Source organism: Microcaecilia unicolor, chromosome 8 (assembly GCF_901765095.1).
Source record: "Microcaecilia unicolor chromosome 8, aMicUni1.1, whole genome shotgun sequence".
NCBI classification, from domain to species: Eukaryota; Metazoa; Chordata; class Amphibia; order Gymnophiona; family Siphonopidae; genus Microcaecilia; species Microcaecilia unicolor.
This window is the reverse complement of record NC_044038.1, coordinates 874,190-894,359: the sequence shown is the minus strand read 5'-3', so window position 1 is coordinate 894,359 and position 20,170 is coordinate 874,190. Positions and strand designations below refer to the sequence as shown.

Sequence of the window (20,170 nt, the reverse complement as noted above, 5' to 3'; positions counted from 1 at the left end):
CCTCTAATGTCACCGATGTGACATTCAACCAACAAGATTGTACACAACCAATGCCCTTCCTATAGAACTATACCCAACCTAGACCCATCCATAATGTAGACCGCACTGAACCCTAAATGGGATATTAGCATTATATGAGATTTTGAATTGAATTGACAGTCATAGATCCAGACACTCCAACAAATCAACATCCTCCTCCACTGCCATAGCCCCATGCAGCACATCTCTCTCCCCAACTGCTATTGCCACTGTGCAGCACATACTCCTCTTTAACATCACTGTTGTCCTATGTACCATGCCTCTTTCCCTAACAGCCTTCCCTACACACCTTACTCCTCTCCCAACTGCCCCTCTCCCCATCTACCATCCTTATGCACCATGTACCTCTCTCTCTGTTGTCCCTATGCACCACGTACCCCTCTCTCCAACTGCTATTGCCACTGTGCACCACATACCCCTCTCTCCAACCACCATTGCCCTTATGCACCATGCCCCTCTCCCCAGCTTCCGGTCTTTTGCACTACGTACCCCTCTCCCTGTTGTCCCTATTCACCACGTACCCCTCTCCCCAACTGCTATTGATGAGGCTATGCCAGTTTGTTTTTGTTTTTAAATTGAAAATGATTCTTGTTTGAATTCTATGTGCCTTAATGGTTAACATGTTAAGAACATAAGCGGTGCTATACTGGGACAGACCAAAGGTCCATCAAGCCCAGTATCCTGCCAATCCAGGTCACAAGTACCTGGTACGATCCCAAAATAGTAAATTTCATTTTATGCTGCTTATCCTATAAATAAGCAGTGGATTTGCCCCAAGTCCATTTTAATAATGTCTTATGGACTTTTCTTTTAGGAAGCTATCCAAACTTTTTTAAAACTCCGCTAAGCTAACTGCTTTTAATAAATTCCCTGGCAATGAATTCCAGCATTTGATTACACATTGAATGAAGAAATATTTTTTCCGATTCATTTTAAATTTACTACTTTGTAGCTTGATTGCGTGCCCCCTAGTCCTAGTAATTTTGGAAAGAGTCGTACGACCACCTACACTTCCGGAGAAGACTAAAAGCGTATCTTTTTAAAAAGGCATACCCTACCAACCCAACAAATGCCTGATCTCTGCAACATAACAACACTAGAATTCAGAATGCACAAAACACAACTCTCCCACAGTTCAATGACCTTATGTGGCTGTCCCACGTGAACTTTATCTCACCTCAACATCACTCTGTATTTGTAAACACCGGAGTCTGCAAATGTACCTCTGCCATGATGTAAGCTACATTGAGCCTGCAAATAGGTGGGAAAATGTGGGAAATAAATGTCTATCCGTTCCACTCCTGTCATTATTTTATAGACCTCTATCATATCTCTACTCGGCTGTCTTTTCTCTAAGTTGCAAGAGCCCTAGCTGCTCTAGCCTTTCCCCATAGGAAAGTCATCCCTTCCCCTTTATCATTTTCTTTGCCCTTCTCTTTACCTTTTCTAATTCCACTACCGTATTTTTCGGACTATAGGTTTTAGAGGAGGGAAATAGGCAAAAATTTTTTTTCCTTTTTCCCAACTCTAAAACCTAGGTACTCCGGTGCGTCTTGTCCGAATCCCGCCCTCCCCCTGGCCCTGTCACCACTTCTTCCTACTCACGCGATCTTCCCTGGTGGTCTAGTGACGTCGGGGCAGGAAAGAGCCCCCTCTTTCCTGCCCAGCGCGCTGCTCTCCATCCTCCTGTATGCATTGCTGCCTGACGGTCTCGGCGAGATTCAAAATGGCCGCCGAGAATTGATGTCTCGGCGGCCATTTTGAATCTCGCCGAGACCGTCAGGCTGCATACAGGAGGATGGAGAGCAGCGCGCTGGGCAGGAAAGAGGGGGCTCTTTCCTGCCCCGACGTCACTAGACCACCAGGGAAGATCGCGTGAGTAGGAAGAAGTCTACCTTCGGACTATAAGACGCACCCCCCATTTTCCTCCCAAATTTGGGGGGAAAAAAGTGCGTCTTATAGTCTGAAAAATACGGTATATCTTTTTTGACATGTGGTGACCATAATTGCACACAGTATTTGATGTGCGGTTGCACCATGGAGCGACACAAATGCATTATAACGTCTTCATTTTTGTTTTCCATTCCTTTTCTAATATTTCCTAACATTCTGTTTGCTTTCTTAGCTGCTGCTGCTGTTGTTATTTTATATAAATCTTTTTTTTTCTTTTTCAATGAGTTTACTTGATCAGCATTTTTCAAACCCTTTGAAAATTATTAGCTGTTCCATTCAAGACTGCATTAATGAATATTTCATGCTACATCTCTCTATATAAAAAGCAACACCAACGTTCTATGAAGCCTCCAGCCGGAAGTGTGAAGGGGGCGAGATATCCGGTTTCCCTATGAGTGTCTGCCCCGCCCTCTCTGTAACACAGTCAGTGAAGGAAAACAGCAGAGCACGAAATCAAATCGCTGGCTCTGTAACAGTGAAAGAGGGGGGAGGGGAGAGAGGCCAGAGGGCAGGGACACACACACTCCCACATGCACACAGAAGAAAACATTGCTAGCCCCCGTTTCATTTGCATCAGAAACGGGGCTTTTTTTACTATCTCTCTATATAAAAGGCAACACCAACGTTCTATGAAGCCTCCAGCCGGAAGTGTGAAGGGGGCGAGATATCCGGTTTCCCTATGAGTGTCTGCCCCGCCCTCTCTGTAACACAGTCAGTGAAGGAAAACAGCAGAGCACGAAATCAAATCGCTGGCTCTGTAACAGTGAAGGACTCAGAGGGGGGAGGGGAGAGAGGCCAGAGGGCAGGGACACACACACTCCCACATGCACACAAAAGAAAACATTGCTAGCCCCCCCCCCCCCCCCCCCCCCGTTTCATTTGCATCAGAAACGGGGCTTTTTTTACTAGTAGTTGTATATTGTCCTCCAGGAAATGTGGCCTGCAAGGATTAATTACAGGATTTTATAGCTAAATATGCTACTCAATATCAGGCTACCTTGATGATAGTTTGGATGCATATGCTGCAGAATATTTAGATGTTTTCAGATACTTTAGGTTTTAAGAAGCCTTTTATAGAAAGTACACATGAGAAGGGCCATACATTAGATATACTTGCTATGACTAGTTCAGGATTTTAATTCAAGTAATTCACTACCTTGGATTGATCACTTTTTACTTAATTTTATAGTTAGTTGGCATAATTCATTCATTAAGCACAGGATTCTGAAGATTTTTAAGAAAATAAACAGCAAAGTGAACAATTCCTTATTTTGGAATGAAGTCCAACATTTAAGCGAGGTTTATCCTTTGATGGACTTTCTCCAAGATTGGCACATCTATATTACAAATATATCAGACGAGAGAGCACCATACAAGACTGAATTGAAAAGGATATCCAAATCTGAGACGTGGAAATGTGAGAGTGTGTGGAGGAAATCCGATTTACTACAAAATAAGATGATCTGGCATTTGAAAATGTAATTATATAAGCAGTTAAGTAAAAAGAAGAAAAACTCTGCTAGTTTGTTTGGTGAGAATGTCCTAAATAGGCATAAACTTTTTAATCTGGTAGATAGTCATATAAAGGTAGATAATTTGATGTCTGCGGCAAATTCCATCTCTTCGGCCAGTGTATTGGCCTTTTTTCTTTTGAGGAGAAGGTAGCAAATGCTCATAGATTTCTACCTTTTTCTAATACTGACCCCAATGAGTTAATTAAGATTAAACGGTTTTTATTGATGACAAATCATAAAATATAACCATTGTTTCGTCATCAAACAGTTTTCAAAGCAAAAACACAACAACATTATATAACATTGCATATAGTCATCAAACTTTTATAGATTTAATCCCTCCTACCCCCTTCCCCTAGACTCCTGCAGAACTTATATACAGTCAGCCTCAAAGTCTCCCCCCCCCATTCTTGAAACATTTCCAGAGTCATAATCAATAACCCCTTCACAACCTAGCTAATACTTTCCTAGATTCCTTTGCACAGTGATCATGACCTCCCCCCTCCATGTCCATAGGGTCTGGACTCTTATAACCCCACAGACCATGGACCGAGAGTTCTACTTAGTATATCCACGCCTGCCTGTGCAGATGAGGATTCAGTCAAGGCAAGCTAATAGTCTTCAGAATGACCATTTAGCTTCTAGCTTCTGTATTTAGCTTCCATCATTCCTCTTTGGGTGGTATTTGACCCATATTATTGATCAGGCAATACAACCAAACCCCCAGATTCCTAGCAAGTACAAATATGGGTAACTTAAACAGAACTAAATCCCTCCCCCCTTCCCTTCCACCTTGTGATCCCCGATCCCCAAGAAGGAGGAACCACAATCGTGATTAGGGAACCCGTGTGGCTAGAATAGTATTAGACAATGTGCTGAGTTTATTAAGAATATAGCTTCGAGTTTTGGGAGACATCACATTGATGTAACCTATCCAAGTTAAATGTGTTTTTGTGTTTTGAAGTTGAGCAGGGAGTCCCAATGAGTTAATTGCAGTAGGAATAGTTATGTAGATTGTGGAGTTGTTTTCCATTATTGACCACTATTGAAGTGAAATCACTTTTGGATATACTAACTGTAGCTTAGATCCTTGTCGGCCACATTTTATGAATGATATACCTGAGAAAATTTTGTCTGTTTTAACTCAGTGGCTTAATAATTGTTTATGTGATGGCCAATTTTTAGCCAGATTTGGCGATATTGTTTTGGCTTTCTTTCCTGAAAAACCTTAATGGTGATTTGTCATCTCCTAGCGATTATTGTCCTGTGACTTCAGTTCCTTTATTTACAAAAGTTATTGAAGTCTGCATTTCACAACTTTTAGATAACTAATTGATAAGTACATTCTGCATTTATCATAGTCTGGGTTTCAGAAGAACTATAGCTTCTATTGTCGCCCAGGGCAAGGCACTTTTGAGTCAGGGACAGAGAGCTGTGGTGGTCCAGTTCGACTTATCGTGTGCTTTCGATCTGGTTGATCATGACATCCTCTTAAGTTGAGTGAAGTTGGAATTTGTGATAGTGTCACACTGGTTTTGTGTTTGTTTGTTTTTTTTTTAATATCAAGGAGGTATAAGGTTCAAAAAGATGGTAATTGTTCTGTATGTTGGAGCACTGGATGTGGGGTTTCACAGGCGTATCCCATATCACCTTCTTTATTTAACTACCTCCTTCGTACCTTGGGATCACTATTGGAAAGATTTAGGGCCCTGTTTACTAAGGTGTGCTAGCATTTTTAGTGCGAGCTAAAAATTAGCATATGCTAATGCTAGAGACATCCATAGGAATATATTATTATTATTATTACTCCTGCCGGAATTCTGCGTTAAAAAAAAATCAAAATTCTGCTCACAAATTTTGCAAATTCTTTAAGTTTATTTTGTAGAAGAGGAAGCAGGCTGAAGTACAGCTGTGAAGCTCCTACTCTTGCCGCACTGGAGTGAGGTGTGCAAGGGTGGGGGTGTCCGGGGGGGGGGGGGGGAAGAGGGGAGGGATGGAGATCTGCAGGAAGGTGGATGGGGTATGTTCCATGGAGGGTGGGGCTGGAGAACTGGCCAAAGGTGGATGAAGTGTGTGCACAGTGAGGAGTGGGACAGAGAAAAGTAAGTTGGGGGTTTGCTTGGGAGAGGGTGAAGAGGCCTTAGGGGGTGAACAGAACAGGGGTTTTGCTGGGAGTTAGGGGGAGAGCAGGGGAGAGAGAACTCTAGAAGACGTAGAGGCATATTTTCAAAGCACTTAATCTTACAAAGTTCCACTTTGGAAGGCTAAGTGCTTTGAAAATATGCTTGAAAGTGTTGCTAGAGGGTAGGAAACAGGTGAACAGAATGAGAGTGGAGGAGGAAGAGAAAAATAAGAGGTATTTCCCTGGGAGAAGGGGTAGAAAAAACTGGGGACTGAATTTACCAGCAGAAAGAATAAAAGCTAAGAGAGAGACGTGGAGAAGGTGGAACCTGAGGAAGGAGACTTATGTGATGGTGGGATATTTCATGTCTTGGGAGAGAAGCCAGCCCTTATAATGGGGGAATTCTGCACAGGAAAATTACAAATAAAGTGCAGAATTTTCAAATATTGTGTGCAGAATTCTAAGGTTTTTTTTGTGCTGAATTCCCCCGGGAGTAAGAAGTGTTACCGCAGCAGTGAGGACCTCGAATTCTGATCTCCCAGTGGTGTTTTCTTCTTTCCAGGAGGGGAGAATGTGGTTAAGTTGGGGCCATCAAGTTATACCTCATGTACAGGAAAGAGACCTTCTGTTGTGAGTGTGAAATCTTTGTAGGAAGCCATCCAAGGTTTGATTTTTTTTTTTTTTTTTGCTTGGTGATAAGTTGAATGGAAGAATTAGAGCTGTGTCTGGTAACATGCAAGATCAAGTGTTTGGGTTGCAGGAGCAATCTGCCAGAATGAATGGAGTGGAGGAGAGCATGAGTTATGCAGTATCTCTGTGAGGCTCAGGCTAAGGACAGAAATGCTTTAGCTTGCAAACCGGAATATTTAGAAAACTAAAGTAAGGAGGAACAATTTGTGTTTTCTTACTTTCTCCAAATCATCTAAATATCTCAAAGCTTTAAACATAGCAGCAGAGAACTTGCCCCCGCTTGTTTGAGCACAGTATTTGAGTGATTGAAGAGGTGGACTTCTGGCATTGAAGCACCAAGCTCTTGGTGCTGCTCAGAAAGACTTGAATTGTACTGGGGTTTTAAAAAAAATGTTAGGAAACTTCCTTGGAAATTTTAACTGAAACTACTACACTGGTGGTGGACTTACCCTGGAACCAGATCAAAATATAAATATAAGTGAGCAGTTTTTGATGTCATGAATGCAGATTTTTGTTGGTTTTTCTCATGATACTCAGAAGAGGCTTAAGGACTTCTGAGCCTTTTTTTTTTTTGTTACATTTGTACCCTGCGCTTTCCCACTCATGGCAGGCTCAATGTGGCTTACATATACAGATACTTATTTGTACCTGGGGCAATGGAGCGTTAAGTGACTTGCCCAGAGTCACAAGGAGCTGCCTGTGCCTGAAGTGGGAATTGAACTCAGTTCCCCAGGACCAGAGTCCACCACCCTAACCACTAGGCCACTCCTCCACTCTATATTAGAAGATATGAATTTAAGAGTAGCCATACTGGATCAGACCAGTGGTCCACCTAGTCCAGTATCCTGTTTTCCAAATAGTGGCCAAGCCAGGTCACAAGTACCTGGCAGAAACCCAAATTGTGGCAACACTCCATACGACAAATCCCAGGGCAAGCAGTTGCTTCCCATGTTTGTCTCAATAGCAGACTATAGACTTTTCCTCCAGGAATTTGTCCAAACGTTTTTTAAACCCAGATACGCTAACCGCTGTTACCACCTCCTCCGGCAAAGAGTTCCAGAGCTTAACTATTCGTTAAGTGAAAAATTTCCTATTTGTTTTAAAAGTATTTCCATGTAACTTCCTAAGTGTCCCCTAGTCTTTGTACTTTGTAGATCTCAATCATATCTCCTGTCTTCTGTCTCTTTTCCAAGCTGAAGATTCCTAACCAATTTAGCCTTTCCTCATATGAGAGGAGTTCCATCCCCTTTATCATTTTAGTTGCTCTTCTTTGAACCTTTTCTAATTCCGCTGTATCTTTTTTGAGATACGGCGACCAGAACTGAACGCAGTACTCAAGGTGTGGACGCACCATGGAGCGATACAAAGGCATTATAATATTTTCGGTCTTATTCACCATCCCTTTCCTTCCTAGTGTCCTGTTTGCTTTTTTGGCCACCACTGCACACTGAGCAGAAGATTTCAGCCTATTATCTACAACGACACCCAGGTCTTTTTCTTGAGCGCTGACCCCCAAGGTGAACCCTAGCATCAGGTAACTGTGATTCGGATTATTGTTTCCAATGTGCATCACCTTGCATTTGTCCACGTTAAATTTCATCTGCCATTTGGACGCCCAGTCTTCCAATTTCCTAAGGTCTTCCTGCAATATTTCACAGTCCGTACGTTTTTAACAGCCTTGAATAGTTTTGTATCATCTGCAGATTTGATCACCTCACTCGTCGTTCCGATTTCCATATCATTTATAAATATGTTAAATAGTACTGGTCCCAGTACAGGTCCCTGCGGCACTCCATTTGTTCACTCTCCTCTATTGAGAAAAATGAACACCCTACCCTCTGTTTTCTGTCCAACAACCAATTCCTAATCCACACCAGAACCTTGCCTCCTATCCCATGACTCCTTAATTTTCTCAGGAGTCTCTCATGAGGAATTTTATCAAAAGTTTTCTGAAAATCTAGATACACTACATCAACCGGCTCACCTTTATTCACCTTTATTCATGCCTTCAAAGAAATGAAGGCAATCAATAGAAATAAAATAAAACATAGAAAAGAAAATAAGATGATTCCTTTTTTATTGGACTAACTTAGTACATTTAAAAAATAATTATCTTTATTGGTTCAAAGGGAGAAACAAAGTCACATATCTACAACAGTCTACTCAAAAGAACTATATGACGTTCCATCTGTAACTATTATGCAAGAACAATGAAACAAAAGAGTACTTATGATAAGTAAAATCATAGTGAACCAATGCTCCCCCTCATCATTTTCATTATAAACCTCCTTCCCAACTATCCCCCCCCTTTCTAACTTAATACATTTTTGATTAGCTTTTGAAGGTAGCCCTTCATCATCAGATCAGAAAAGAAGCAAATTGGTGAGGCAAGACTTCCCTCGATTGAGCCCATGCTGTCTGTTCCATTAAACCATATTTGTCTACGTGTTCTATAATTTTATTCTTTAAAATAGTTTCCACAATTTTGCCCAGCACCGACATCAGGCTTACCGGTCTATAATTTCCCGGATGAACCCTAGAACCCTTTTTAAAAATAGGCGTCACATTGGCCAACCTCCAATCTTCGGGTACTACAGATGATTTTAACTACAGGTTATATATTACTAACAGCAGATCAGCAGTTTCATGCTTGAGTTCTTTGAGTATTAAAATGACCTCGTGGATGTATTTTTCAAGTGCAAGATTTTTTGATTGAGAAGAATCTGGATTGGTATGATGGATGCTCTTGGCTGGCTGTAGTAGTTTCATTTGCTGGCTTCTCTTGTTTTTACTTATTTATTTTCCTATTCTTAGTCTATCTTGTGGTCTAATTTAATTTTTTCCTTCCATGTAATTTGCTTTCTCTCTCTTGCTCTCTTTTTTGTTTGTTTATGCTTGGAGGCTATTTCTTTTAATCTGTTAGAATTGATTGAATGGTTAATACACATAAAATAATAAAAAATACATGTGGGAAATGGATATATTTTTTGGGAATCTGCCTAGTAGTTGTCACCTGAACTGGCTCCTGTCAGAGGCAGGAGGCTGGGCTCAGTAGACCTTTGAGTCAACATGGCTTTTCTTACAGATGAACATATAGGTGCATTGTTTGAGGTTTTATCACCTTGTTAACTGCAGGAGAATATTTTCAGGGTCCCAGGTGGTAACATTCTTTTGTCTTAACTTTCACAGACTGTGGTGTCCAGGAATGCGCTGCAGTACTGCGGGAGCTCTCAGCATGATGCACAGGAGTTTCTGCTCTGGCTTTTAGACAGAGTCCATGAAGACCTCAATTATGCTGCAAAACGTAATGGCCGGCCACTAGTAAAGGTAAGTCCCAGACTGGGTCTCGCTTGTAGCATCCCTCCATGAAAAGATGAAAGCTACATCAAATAGTGTTCGTGGAGAGACTTTTTTTATTCATGTTTTTTTTTCCGCTTATGCTTGCTAAAGTTTCCAATGACCTGTTCCTGGCCAGATCCAAAGGTCTCTATTCTATCCTCATCTTTCTCGATCTATCTGCTGCTTTTGACATTGTTGATTACCATCTACTCCTTGATACACTTTCCTCACTTGGATTTCAAGGCTCTGTTCTTTCCTGGTTTTTTTTCTTATCGCTCCCATTGCACTTTTAGTGTATACTCTGGTGGATCTTCCTCCATTTCTATCCCACTATCAATTAGTGTACCTCAGGGCTCTGTCTTGGGACCTCCTTTTTTCTCCATCTCCTTTTTTTCTCCTTCGCTTGGTGCTCTGATCTCCTCCCATGGTTTTCAGTATCACCTTTGTGCTGATTACTCCCAGATTTACCTCTCCACATCAGAGTTTTCAGCAGGAATCCAGTCACAAGTATCAGCCTGCCTGTCTGACATTGCTGCCTGGATGTCTCACTAAACGTGAGCAAGACTGAGCTTCTTATTTTTCCTCCTAAACCCACCTCTCCTCTTCCCTCATTCTCTCTCTCTCTGTTGATAACACTCTCATCCTCCCTGTCTCTTCAGCTCGTAACCTTGAGGTTATCTTTGACTCCTCTCTCTGTTTCTCTGCACATTTCCAACAGACTGCTAAAACCTATCGTTTCTTTCTTTATAATATGACAAAAATTCATCCTTTTCTTTCTGAGCACACTACCAAAACCCTTATGCACACTCTTATCCCGTCTCGCTTAGACTATTGCAGCTTGATTCTCACAGGTCTCCCACTAAGCCATCTCTCTCTCATTCAATCCCTTCAAAATTCAGCTGCACGACTTATATTCTGTCAGTGTCGCTATGCTATTATTAGCTCTCTCCTCAGGTTACTTCATTGGCTTCCTTTCTGTTTCCGCATACAGTTCAAACTCCTCTTACTGACTTACAAGTGCATTCACTCTGCAGCTCCTCAGTATCTCTCCAATCTTATCTCTCCTTACACTCCTCCCTGGGAGCTCAGTTCATTTGCTAAATCTCTCTTATCTGTATCCTCCTCCACTGCTGACTCTGTTATTTTTATCTTGCTACACCATATGCCTGGAATAGTCAGTACAGCCATCTTCAAATCTAAAAGCCCATTTTTATGAGGCTGCTTTTAACTCCTAACTCCTATTCACTTGTTCAGTACCCATGTCTGTTTTATCATCCCACTTTAAGTAATTCCCTTATCCCTTATTTGTCCTGTTTGTCTGTCTTGATTAGATTGTAAACTCTGTTCAGTGTTCAGCGCTGCGCACGTCTAGTAGCATTATAGAAATTAGTAGTAGTTGGATTAACACTCATGAACATATAATACTAGTAAAAAAGGCCACACAAATGAAACGGGTGCTAGCAAGGTTTTCCTCGGCTCCCCTGCAGCCACCCATGTCCAGCGACCCTCCTCTCTCCCCTGCCCCCCCTCCAGCCACCCATGTCCAGCGACCCTCCTCTCTCCCCTGCTCCCCCTCCAGCCACCCATGTCCAGCGACCCTCCTCTGGACATGGATCAGCTGTGAGGCATGTTTTTTTTTTCCCCCGGGTTCTGAAGTTGACATCATAATGGCTACGGTGATGTCAGCCTGATCTACGGAGCCTAGCAGACCAACTCGAAATGAGCCACGGTCCGAGGCAAGTCAGAACGTTGGAGGTGAGAATTATTATATAGGATAGGAAAATAAAACTATCATTTCCTTAGTGTCCCTTCGGACCAGCCCAGCGAGTGACTGACAGGTTGTGCACACCTTCCAGCAGGTGGAGACTGAGAATTATCCGAGAGAGCCAGTAAGAGCCCTTGCTAAGTCGAGAAGATTCCAGTATTCTCAGTCTCCTGCAGGTGGAAGGTGATGAGCCCTGTCAGTCTCTCTCTTCTTTTGCATTGTTCTCTTAGTTTGTTCTCCGCTTCTGAGTTAAAAAAAAAAATCCTTGCCTGTGCACCTATTTCTCTATTGCTGGGAACATAAATTTGAGGCAGAGGTCCGAGGGGGCCTCTTGTTGTCTCGGGTGTCACATCCGGGGGGGGCTGGGTCTGTCCCCCCAAGTCCTCCCTGCATTTTGTCTGCTCACTGTGTGGGTCTATGGGAAGAGTTTCTGAGCACGGGAGAGGAAGCTGCCCTTTTTCCTTTGACAAAAAAAAAGGCATCTTAGAACCCTTAAAGATAAGGGTGTCAGGCAAAGTGACTCTTTTCTCAATCGCTAACTTTCACTATCTCTAAGCTCCTCTCTGCCAGTTTACCGCCGGCGTTTGAAAAAAAAGAAAAGAAAAGCAGGGAGGGCAAGCCACGTTGCAGCTATCCTGCTGGAATGATTAAAAATGGTTAAAAATAATGGATGTCTAATGCAGAGTAATAAAATGTGAAGGTTCCCACGGACTTTGCATATGCAGAATGAGCAGCTGGAAAATGGTTGCAAAAGATGGCATATATTTCAGTTGCAGACGCCTCCTCTCTCGGTGTCCCTAAAAGAAGTGTCCTGTGAAAGTTCACACACACTCCTGCTTGGACTGAGAAGGGCAGCTGTTAACCTTGCTAAATAGATGTGTGAAAATTGCTCTCCTTAACATTCCCGCTTTAGCTGGGTTAGACAGGCACATTCCTGAGAAGGTATCCACATAGGTTGGATTTTCAGATATGCATGTACTAAGGTACCTTGTCACAGGAGCTTGTGCAATTAACCAGATATTTTTAGTACCTGTGTCACGTTAGCTAATTTTCAAATTCACTTTTTTAAATAAGTTACAAAGCACACATGGTATTTCCGCACTTAGTAATGAGGAAGCCTGTCGAAAACTGGCATCTTAAAGAGGTAGTTACGCGGCACCTTGACCTAAGGGGAGTTCAGGTATCTGATAGGGGAGAGCCTTTTTGAAGGAGAGCCAAACGCAGCACTTGACACACCTGCTCGGTATTTCCTTACCCAGAATGTCCATCCTTTTTTTTGAGGAGTAAATCTTTTATTCCTCAGCAACCCTCCAGACCGGTCAAGACGCTTGGGTTATGCATGCCTACCAGCAGAGGGAGACTGAGAAAACTAACTTCAAACTGAGTACATATAACCTGTGCTAGCCCTCTATCTCCAGTATTTTCTCAGTCTCAGCAGAGGGTAGACATGCAGCTGTGCAGCTTGTCCGGTCTGGCAGGATTTAGGTCCATTTTGTGAGACTAGTTTATTTTCAGTTGTTTCTAAGGAGAAGTTGGTGAAAGATCAGTTGATCCCTGTGCCTGGAACTCTGTGGTGTGCAAGGGGTTGGTAGGTCCGGTGGGGCCTACCATTGTCCCCTCTGGGGTGTCACACCCGGGTGGCCGGGTCCCTCCCCCGACTGGCTCTCCCGTTTTGGGCAGCTTTGTGCCTCGGCTGCAGTGTTAATCCTGCAGCCTTGAGTGCCATTCAGATTATAGCAGCAGGGCTCAAATAAAGTTAAAAAAAACAAAAAAAAAAACAAAAAAAAAAAAACACCTCGTGTGGAGAGCTGCAGCAGCTGCACTCCGGGGTTTCCGGAGTTGTTCAGCCGGTCTGGGAGAGCTGGGCCAGTGATTCAGCGCCGGTGAGTGTTATTTCTTGATTTTTACTTCGCCGGTAGTAATCAGCTGTTTAAGAGGCGCGAGTATGTCGGGGAAGTTTCTTCGTTGCCGGCTGTGCGCGCGTCGGGGTGTTGAAGCGGCTGGCGGTCCCTGCCGCTTTTGTGGAGAGCCCAAGGCCTCATCTCCCGCGCCTCCGGTGTTAGCAGCGGAGATTCCTTCTGCGGGAGCGCAGGAGGGTGGTGCGGCTCAGTTTGGCGCTTCAACGGCGGTCCCGATTTTGGCGGGAACCGCCGCCATCTTGGATTCGGGTCTTTTGGGTGCTGAGACGGTCGTGGGACCGCAGCCTTTCCCGATTTCGAGTCCCGCTGGGGGGGAAGCCTCGGGCAGCATGGGGTTCCCTCCAGAGTTTGTTTGGAGTTTGTTTCAGGCTTGGAAGGCGGGCCCATCGGGTGCGGAGTCCCTTAGTCCAAGGTTGGGGGGGGCTACCGCTAAAAGACCGCGAGTGGAGTGCTCTGAAGATGTAGAGGTCTTTTCTCCTCCAGACTCGGAGGGTGATTTTAGCCCCCTGGAAGAGGAAGAGGGGTCGGTGGCAGGGCAGGATGGGGACCTGTCTTTGCCGGGGGAGGACCCCTCGGTGGTTAGAATTTTTCACAGGGATGAATTGTCGGAACTCATTGAGCAGGTGTCTGCCACTTTAAGGTTTGATTCTGCGGCAGCTCCCATTGGGGATGGGAAGCAGGTGGATCCTTTGGTTAAGGGGATCAGGCGGGTCTCTCGCTCCTTTCCTATGAATGCGGACTTGAGAGATATGATCTCGCAGGAGTGGCAGTCGCCGGAGGCTCAGTGTAAGGTAGCTCGGGCTATGGCCAAGCTCTATCCCCTTCCTCAGGAGGACAGAGAGTCTCTCAGGCCTCCGACGGTGGATGCCGTGGTTACGGCAGTGACTAAGGCTACTGCTATTCCAGTGGATGGGGGGGCCGCGTTGCGGGACCCTCAGGATAGGAAATTGGAGACCTTCCTAAAGCGGAGTTTTGATCTGTCTGCCTTGGCGCTGCAAGCGTCTGTTTGTGGAGGTCTGGTGGCGCGGGCTTGTTTTCGTTGGGCGGAGAGGCTCCTGGATGGCCCGCAGGCTGATAGGGCTTCTCTGGTTCAAGATCTGGCCAAGTTGGAGATGGGGTCGTCGTTCTTGGCGGATGCACTGTACGATTTGTTGAGGGCATCGGCTAAGAACATGACTTTTGCCGTGGCGGCTCGGCGGGCCCTGTGGTTGCGGGGCTGGGTGGCTGATGCCGCTTCCAAGACTAAACTTTGTTCCCTCCCCTTTAGAGGCTCTTTGCTTTTCGGGGAGGAATTGGATAAATTGGTGAAGGGTCTTGGTGATGCTAAGGCGCCTCGGCTTCCTGAGCTTCGTCCCAAGGTGTCTAAGGGGGCAGCAGGACGGGGGCGTTTTCAGGAGGCTCGGCGGTATCGACCCGGTAGGTCTTCTGGGGGGACTAGGGGTCGGTTTTTCCAGAGAACCCAGTCCTTTCGAGGTGGCCGTCGCGGGGGGCGAGGCTCCTCTTCGGGAGCGTCTGGAACGTCCCGTGTGTCTCAATGATGGTTTGGGGACCCAGCCTCTGGTTCGCGTGGGGGCTCGCTTACGCTTGTTTTACCAGAGGTGGGTCCATATCACGTCAGACCAGTGGGTACTGCAGATAGTGCGAGACGGGTACGCCCTAGAATTCGACAGTCCCCTCTCCGACTTCTTTCTCGTGTCTCCCTGTCATTCAAGAGGCAAGGCGAGAGCAATAAGGGACACTCTGTCGCGTCTCATCGGTTTAGGGGCGGTGGTACCGGTCCCCAGGTTAGAAAGAGGTACGGGCTGTTACTCCATTTATTTCGTGGTGCCCAAGAAGGAAGAAGGTGCCTTCCGGCCCATTTTAGACCTCAAAAAGGTCAATGCGGCCCTAAAGGTTCCCTCCTTTCGGATGGAGACTTTGCGCTCAGTGATTGTAGCGGTGCAAGAAGGAGAGTTTCTGACGTCTCTGGACCTGACAGAGGCTTACTTACACATTCCCATCCTAGAGGCGCACCAGCGTTTTCTTCGCTTTGTGGTCTTAGGGAGGCATTTTCAGTTTTGTGCACTACCTTTCGGCCTGGCGACTGCGCCTCGCACCTTCTCCAAGGTGATGGTTGTGGTGGCGGCGGCGCTGCGCTTGCAGGGCATTTTGGTGCATCCATATCTGGACGACTGGTTGATTCGGGCCAAATCAAGGTCAGAGAGCGAGGAGGCCACCGGCTGTGTGGTGACCTTCTTGCAGTCGCTCGGTTGGGTGGTCAATCTGGCAAAGTGTCACCTGGTGCCTTCCCAGTCTCTGGAGTATCTGGGAGTTCGCTTCGACACGAAGAAGGGCCGGGTGTTTTTGACAGCTCCTCGCATCTCCAAGCTGCAGGGACAGATCAGGCGGCTCCGAGCACAGAGAGCGCCTTCGGCTCGGGCGTATCTTCAGGTGTTGGGTCTGATGGCAGCAACAATAGAGGTGGTTCCTTGGGCCAGGGCCCATATGAGAGAGTTACAGAGAGCCTTGTTGTCTCGTTGGTCCCCTCAGTCTCAGGACCTGGAGGAGAGGTTCCCTCTGTCGGGGGTTGCCCTTCGCAGCCTTCGCTGGTGGCTACACTCTCCGAATCTGGTGAAAGGAGTGCCGCTGGACTCTCCCACTTGGACGGTTCTGACCACGGATGCGAGTCTCTCGGGCTGGGGAGCGCATTGCCTGGGGCAGGTAGCTCAAGGACTTTGGACGGTGGAGGAAGCATCGTGGTCCATCAATCGCCTGGAGACTCGAGCAATTCGGTTGGCTCTTCGGTCCTTTCACAGCCTGATAGAAGGCAAGGCAGTCAGGGTTCTTTCCGACAATGCCACGGCCGTCGCTTATGTAAATCGGCAGGGGGGAACGAAGAGCCAAGCGTTAGCTGTGGAGGCGGCGGAGTTAATGTTGTGGGCAGAAGCTCATCTGCAGAGCATCTCGGCGGGCCACGTGGCAGGGGTGGACAACCTGAGCGCGGATTTCCTAAGCAGACACACGTTAGACCCCGGAGAGTGGTCCCTCCATCCCTCAGTGTTCAATCGACTGGTGTTGGCATGGGGGCGGCCGGTGCTGGATCTCATGGCATCGGCCGACAACGCTCAGGCCCCTCGCTTCTTCAGTCGTCGAAGAGATCCTCGGGCCGAGGGCATCGACGCGTTAGTGCTCCCGTGGCCGACTCAGCAGTTGCTTTATGTATTTCCGCCATGGCCGCTGGTGGGCCACGTGGTGCAGCGGATCGGGCACCATGCAGGTCTAGTGGTTCTGATTGCGCCCAATTGGCCTCGACGTCCGTGGTACGGAGACCTGGTTCGGTTATTGGTGCAGGATCCCATTCCGTTGGGCTCCAGGGTGAGATTGGTTCAGGGGCTGATCGAGATGGCCGACCCTGCTCCATTCTCGCTTACGGCCTGGCTCTTGAGAGGCTCAGATTAAGGAAGAAAGGTTTTTCAGCCAGGGTAATTGATACCATGCTGCGTTCTCGTAAGAGGTCTACTTCTTTGGCTTATGTGCGGGTGTGGCGCATTTTTGAGAACTGGTGTCAAGAGCGGCAGTATGTTCCTCTACGGGTTTCCATTGCGGAAGTTTTGGAGTTCCTGCAGGACGGTCTGGACAGGGGGCTCTCGCTCTCTTCCCTGAAAGTGCAGGTTTCAGCGTTGTCTTGTTTCCGTGGAAAGATTCAGGGGATTTCCTTGGCGGCTTCGCCGGACGTGGGGCGGTTCTTGAAAGCTGTCAAGTTGCTTCGTCCACCTCGTCGGCCGACGGTTCCGCCTTGGGATTTGAATTTGGTGTTGGAGGCTCTGGTAGGTCCTCCGTTTGAACCGTTGGCGTCCATCTCGTGTAAAGATCTTACGTTAAAGACAGTGTTTCTGGTGGCCATTGCTTCGGCGCGTAGAATTTCGGAGCTACAGGCTTTGTCTTGTAGAGAGCCTTTTCTCTCCTTGGCTAAGGAGAAAGTGACTTTGCGGACAGTTCCTTCGTTTGTTCCTAAGGTGGTATCCTCCTTTCATGTTAATCAGGTGATTTCGTTACCAGTGTTGGGGGATAGGTCGGGTGATCTCTCTCAACGCCGTTTGGCTAAGTTAGATGTTCGACGCATTTTGCGGTCGTATTTGAGCAGAACGCAGGACTTCCGAGCGTCGGATCGTTTGTTCATTTTGTATGGAGGTCCCAGAAAGGGGGAAGCGGCTTCCAAGGCCACTTTGGCTAGATGGTTAAAGGAGACTATTGCCTCGGCGTATTTGTTGAAACGTCGGGCAGTTCCCTCGGTACTGAAGGCACACTCTACTCGGGGGGTAGCCGCCTCTTGGGCGGAAAGTAGTTTTATTCCCCCTCAGGACATTTGTAAGGCGGCGGTGTGGTCGTCCATTCATTCTTTTGTAAAGCATTATAGAATTGATGTGCAGGCAAAAGAGGATGCTCGGTTTGGAGCGGCTGTGTTGTCTTCTGCTTTTCGTGGGTCCCACCCTTAATGTGTTTACTGCTTTGGTACTTCCCAAGCGTCTTGACCGGTCTGGAGGGTTGCTGAGGAAGGTGAAATTAGGCCTTACCTGCTAATTTTCTTTCCTCTAGACCCTCCAGACCGGTCAAGAGCCCACCCTGGTTCGTATCAGAAGTAATTCAGCAAAAGTAATTTTCAGCCGGGTCAGTTATCAGAAGTATTTTGAGCCGTGTTCTGCTATGTCTGTTCATTTGATATTCAGTATGGTCGGAGACATTTTCTTTGACTCTAATGTTCTGCAGAGTGGGACGCCTGAGCGTTTCATCTGTTTAAGCACACTGTTGGTGTTTACCTATTAGTTTTCCAGGTACAGGGGTTTTATTAGTTTCGGAGTTACTGTTACAGGGATGTGTTTCTCTGCTTTGCTAACTGTATACTGGAGATAGAGGGCTAGCACAGGTTATATGTACTCAGTTTGAAGTTAGTTTTCTCAGTCTCCCTCTGCTGGTAGGCATGCATAACCCAAGCGTCTTGACCGGTCTGGAGGGTCTAGAGGAAAGAAAATTAGCAGGTAAGGCCTAATTTCACCTTTTTGACGGTCTTTTTAAAGACCACTTTTACAATCGTTTCTTCAACTTCTAAGGTTGGTTGTTCCTTCGGAAACTCCAACACGAGACTCTTGAGGCAGGCGCTTCCGTGCTGAAACACAGTGCCGTATCCAGTCTCACGGTTGGCTCTCTGTGTCTCTCTCCCTCTCTCTCTGGGTTGAAGTCGCAGCATTTTAGGCAAGGAAGGAACTGAATTTGGAGCTTGGAACACACTTGTGCACATGTAAGACTGTGCTGAGATATCGCCACATGTATGTGCCAGTAGGTCAGGTGACCTCTGATGCTCGTGTCTGTATCGGAGCTGAGACCTGTGCATCAGGCCGGGAGCAGAGATGATTAATGGAAGACTTTCTGCATCTGTGCTGTTAAAGCAAAGAGGAGGAGGTGATAGCCAAAGAACTTGGTAGTTCGTACGTGAGAGGCTGGTGCAGCTTCCACTTCCAGAGGAACCCCGCAGGAAAGGCATCTGTCCCAACGGGAACCCTTCAGCAATGGCTTTTGTCCCTGAAGGGATTCCCGTGAACCCCTTTCCCGTGCAGGTCTCTAGTGCATTGGTGACTGCGTGGCAAGTTACTGCATGCTTAACTGCAAGGTGCAGTCCACACCCTCTACCACCTTCCTCCCTTATCCTTTTTATTGTCCACCTCTTTATATACTATGTTTAGATGTTTTATTCATTTTGCTTTATCTTGTAAATTTGCTATATTATGTAAGCCGCATTGAGCCTGCTGACAAGTGGGAAAGCGCAGGTTATAAATGTTATAATTCAATACAATTTCCCACCCTTAGCATGTGAATTAGCATTAATAAAGTTGGCCCCTAGTGTTAGTAAATGCATATGATCCTTGGACTTCTGCTGTATATTGACAGTCTGTATTTAAACACTGTAGCACTGAAATCCATTCAGTTCATTCACTTTATCTAAAGTGTAGGAGGACATAGGATTTCAAGACAGTTCAAAGCATTATGGTAACAATAACTTGTATTCAAACAAGCCCAATTGTAATAAAAAGGATTTTAGAGATTGCTTTTCAACTCTATCTGCCTTGACTAACAAGTGCACTTGGGGTCTGTATTATTGATTAGAAGTAATTCTGTTTTAAAATGATTGTTTAACTTTGATTGTGAGAAAATAAGTTGGAATTCAGAAGATAAGACACAGCTCTAATTAATTTGCTATGTGAAGAGGAGGATGGTGCTTGTTTTCGAAGTTCAGACTGGCTACCTGGACTTGGAAACATGTGACCAAATTTCCACAGTATGGATTGTTTACTGATTCTCAAGCATTGTGTAATTTTCCTTGGCTCTGAAAATAAGCTTTAGCTTAATAAAAAGGGGGGCTTGTTGCAGCAGAGCTTTGAGGCTCATCTGTGGGTGGACGCATCGTGCAGAAAAGACTTGTTCCTGGTCATAAGGAGACTTCGGGCTTTCGCTGCAACAGGCCTGCCGGCTGATGAGATAAGGGCCTGAAATTTCTGACCAGTAATGTTGTATGTATAATATGTATATATCTGCCTTATAGCTTTCTTTTAGTTAGATGATTTAATCATTGTATATATCTTAATCACTGTAGATTTTAGCACCTCTAATAAAGGTCTCATTTACCTAATACGAAGCCAAAAGAATCCACAGTAATTGAGTAGTCTGTGTCAGTCAGACAGGCTGTAAATCCATAGCAGTACACCAATGCATCCATGTTTGGGCTTACACCTGTATCAGGGGCATAGACAAATATCTGAAACGTGTGGTTTTGTATTTGTTTTTAATCACAAAAGCA

The 20,170-nt window shown here is 45.7% G+C and overlaps 1 protein-coding gene across 1 annotated transcript in view; it reads left to right on the top strand.

Annotated features, from left to right (window-relative positions):
- USP31 (ubiquitin specific peptidase 31) overlaps positions 1 to 20,170 on the top strand; it is a 91,511-nt gene that overhangs the window by 3,246 nt on the left and 68,095 nt on the right. Inside the window, exon 2 of the mRNA XM_030211249.1 lies at positions 9,508 to 9,645. Coding sequence (XP_030067109.1) covers positions 9,508 to 9,645 — 138 coding nt within the window. The remainder of the gene's footprint in view (positions 1 to 9,507; positions 9,646 to 20,170) is intronic.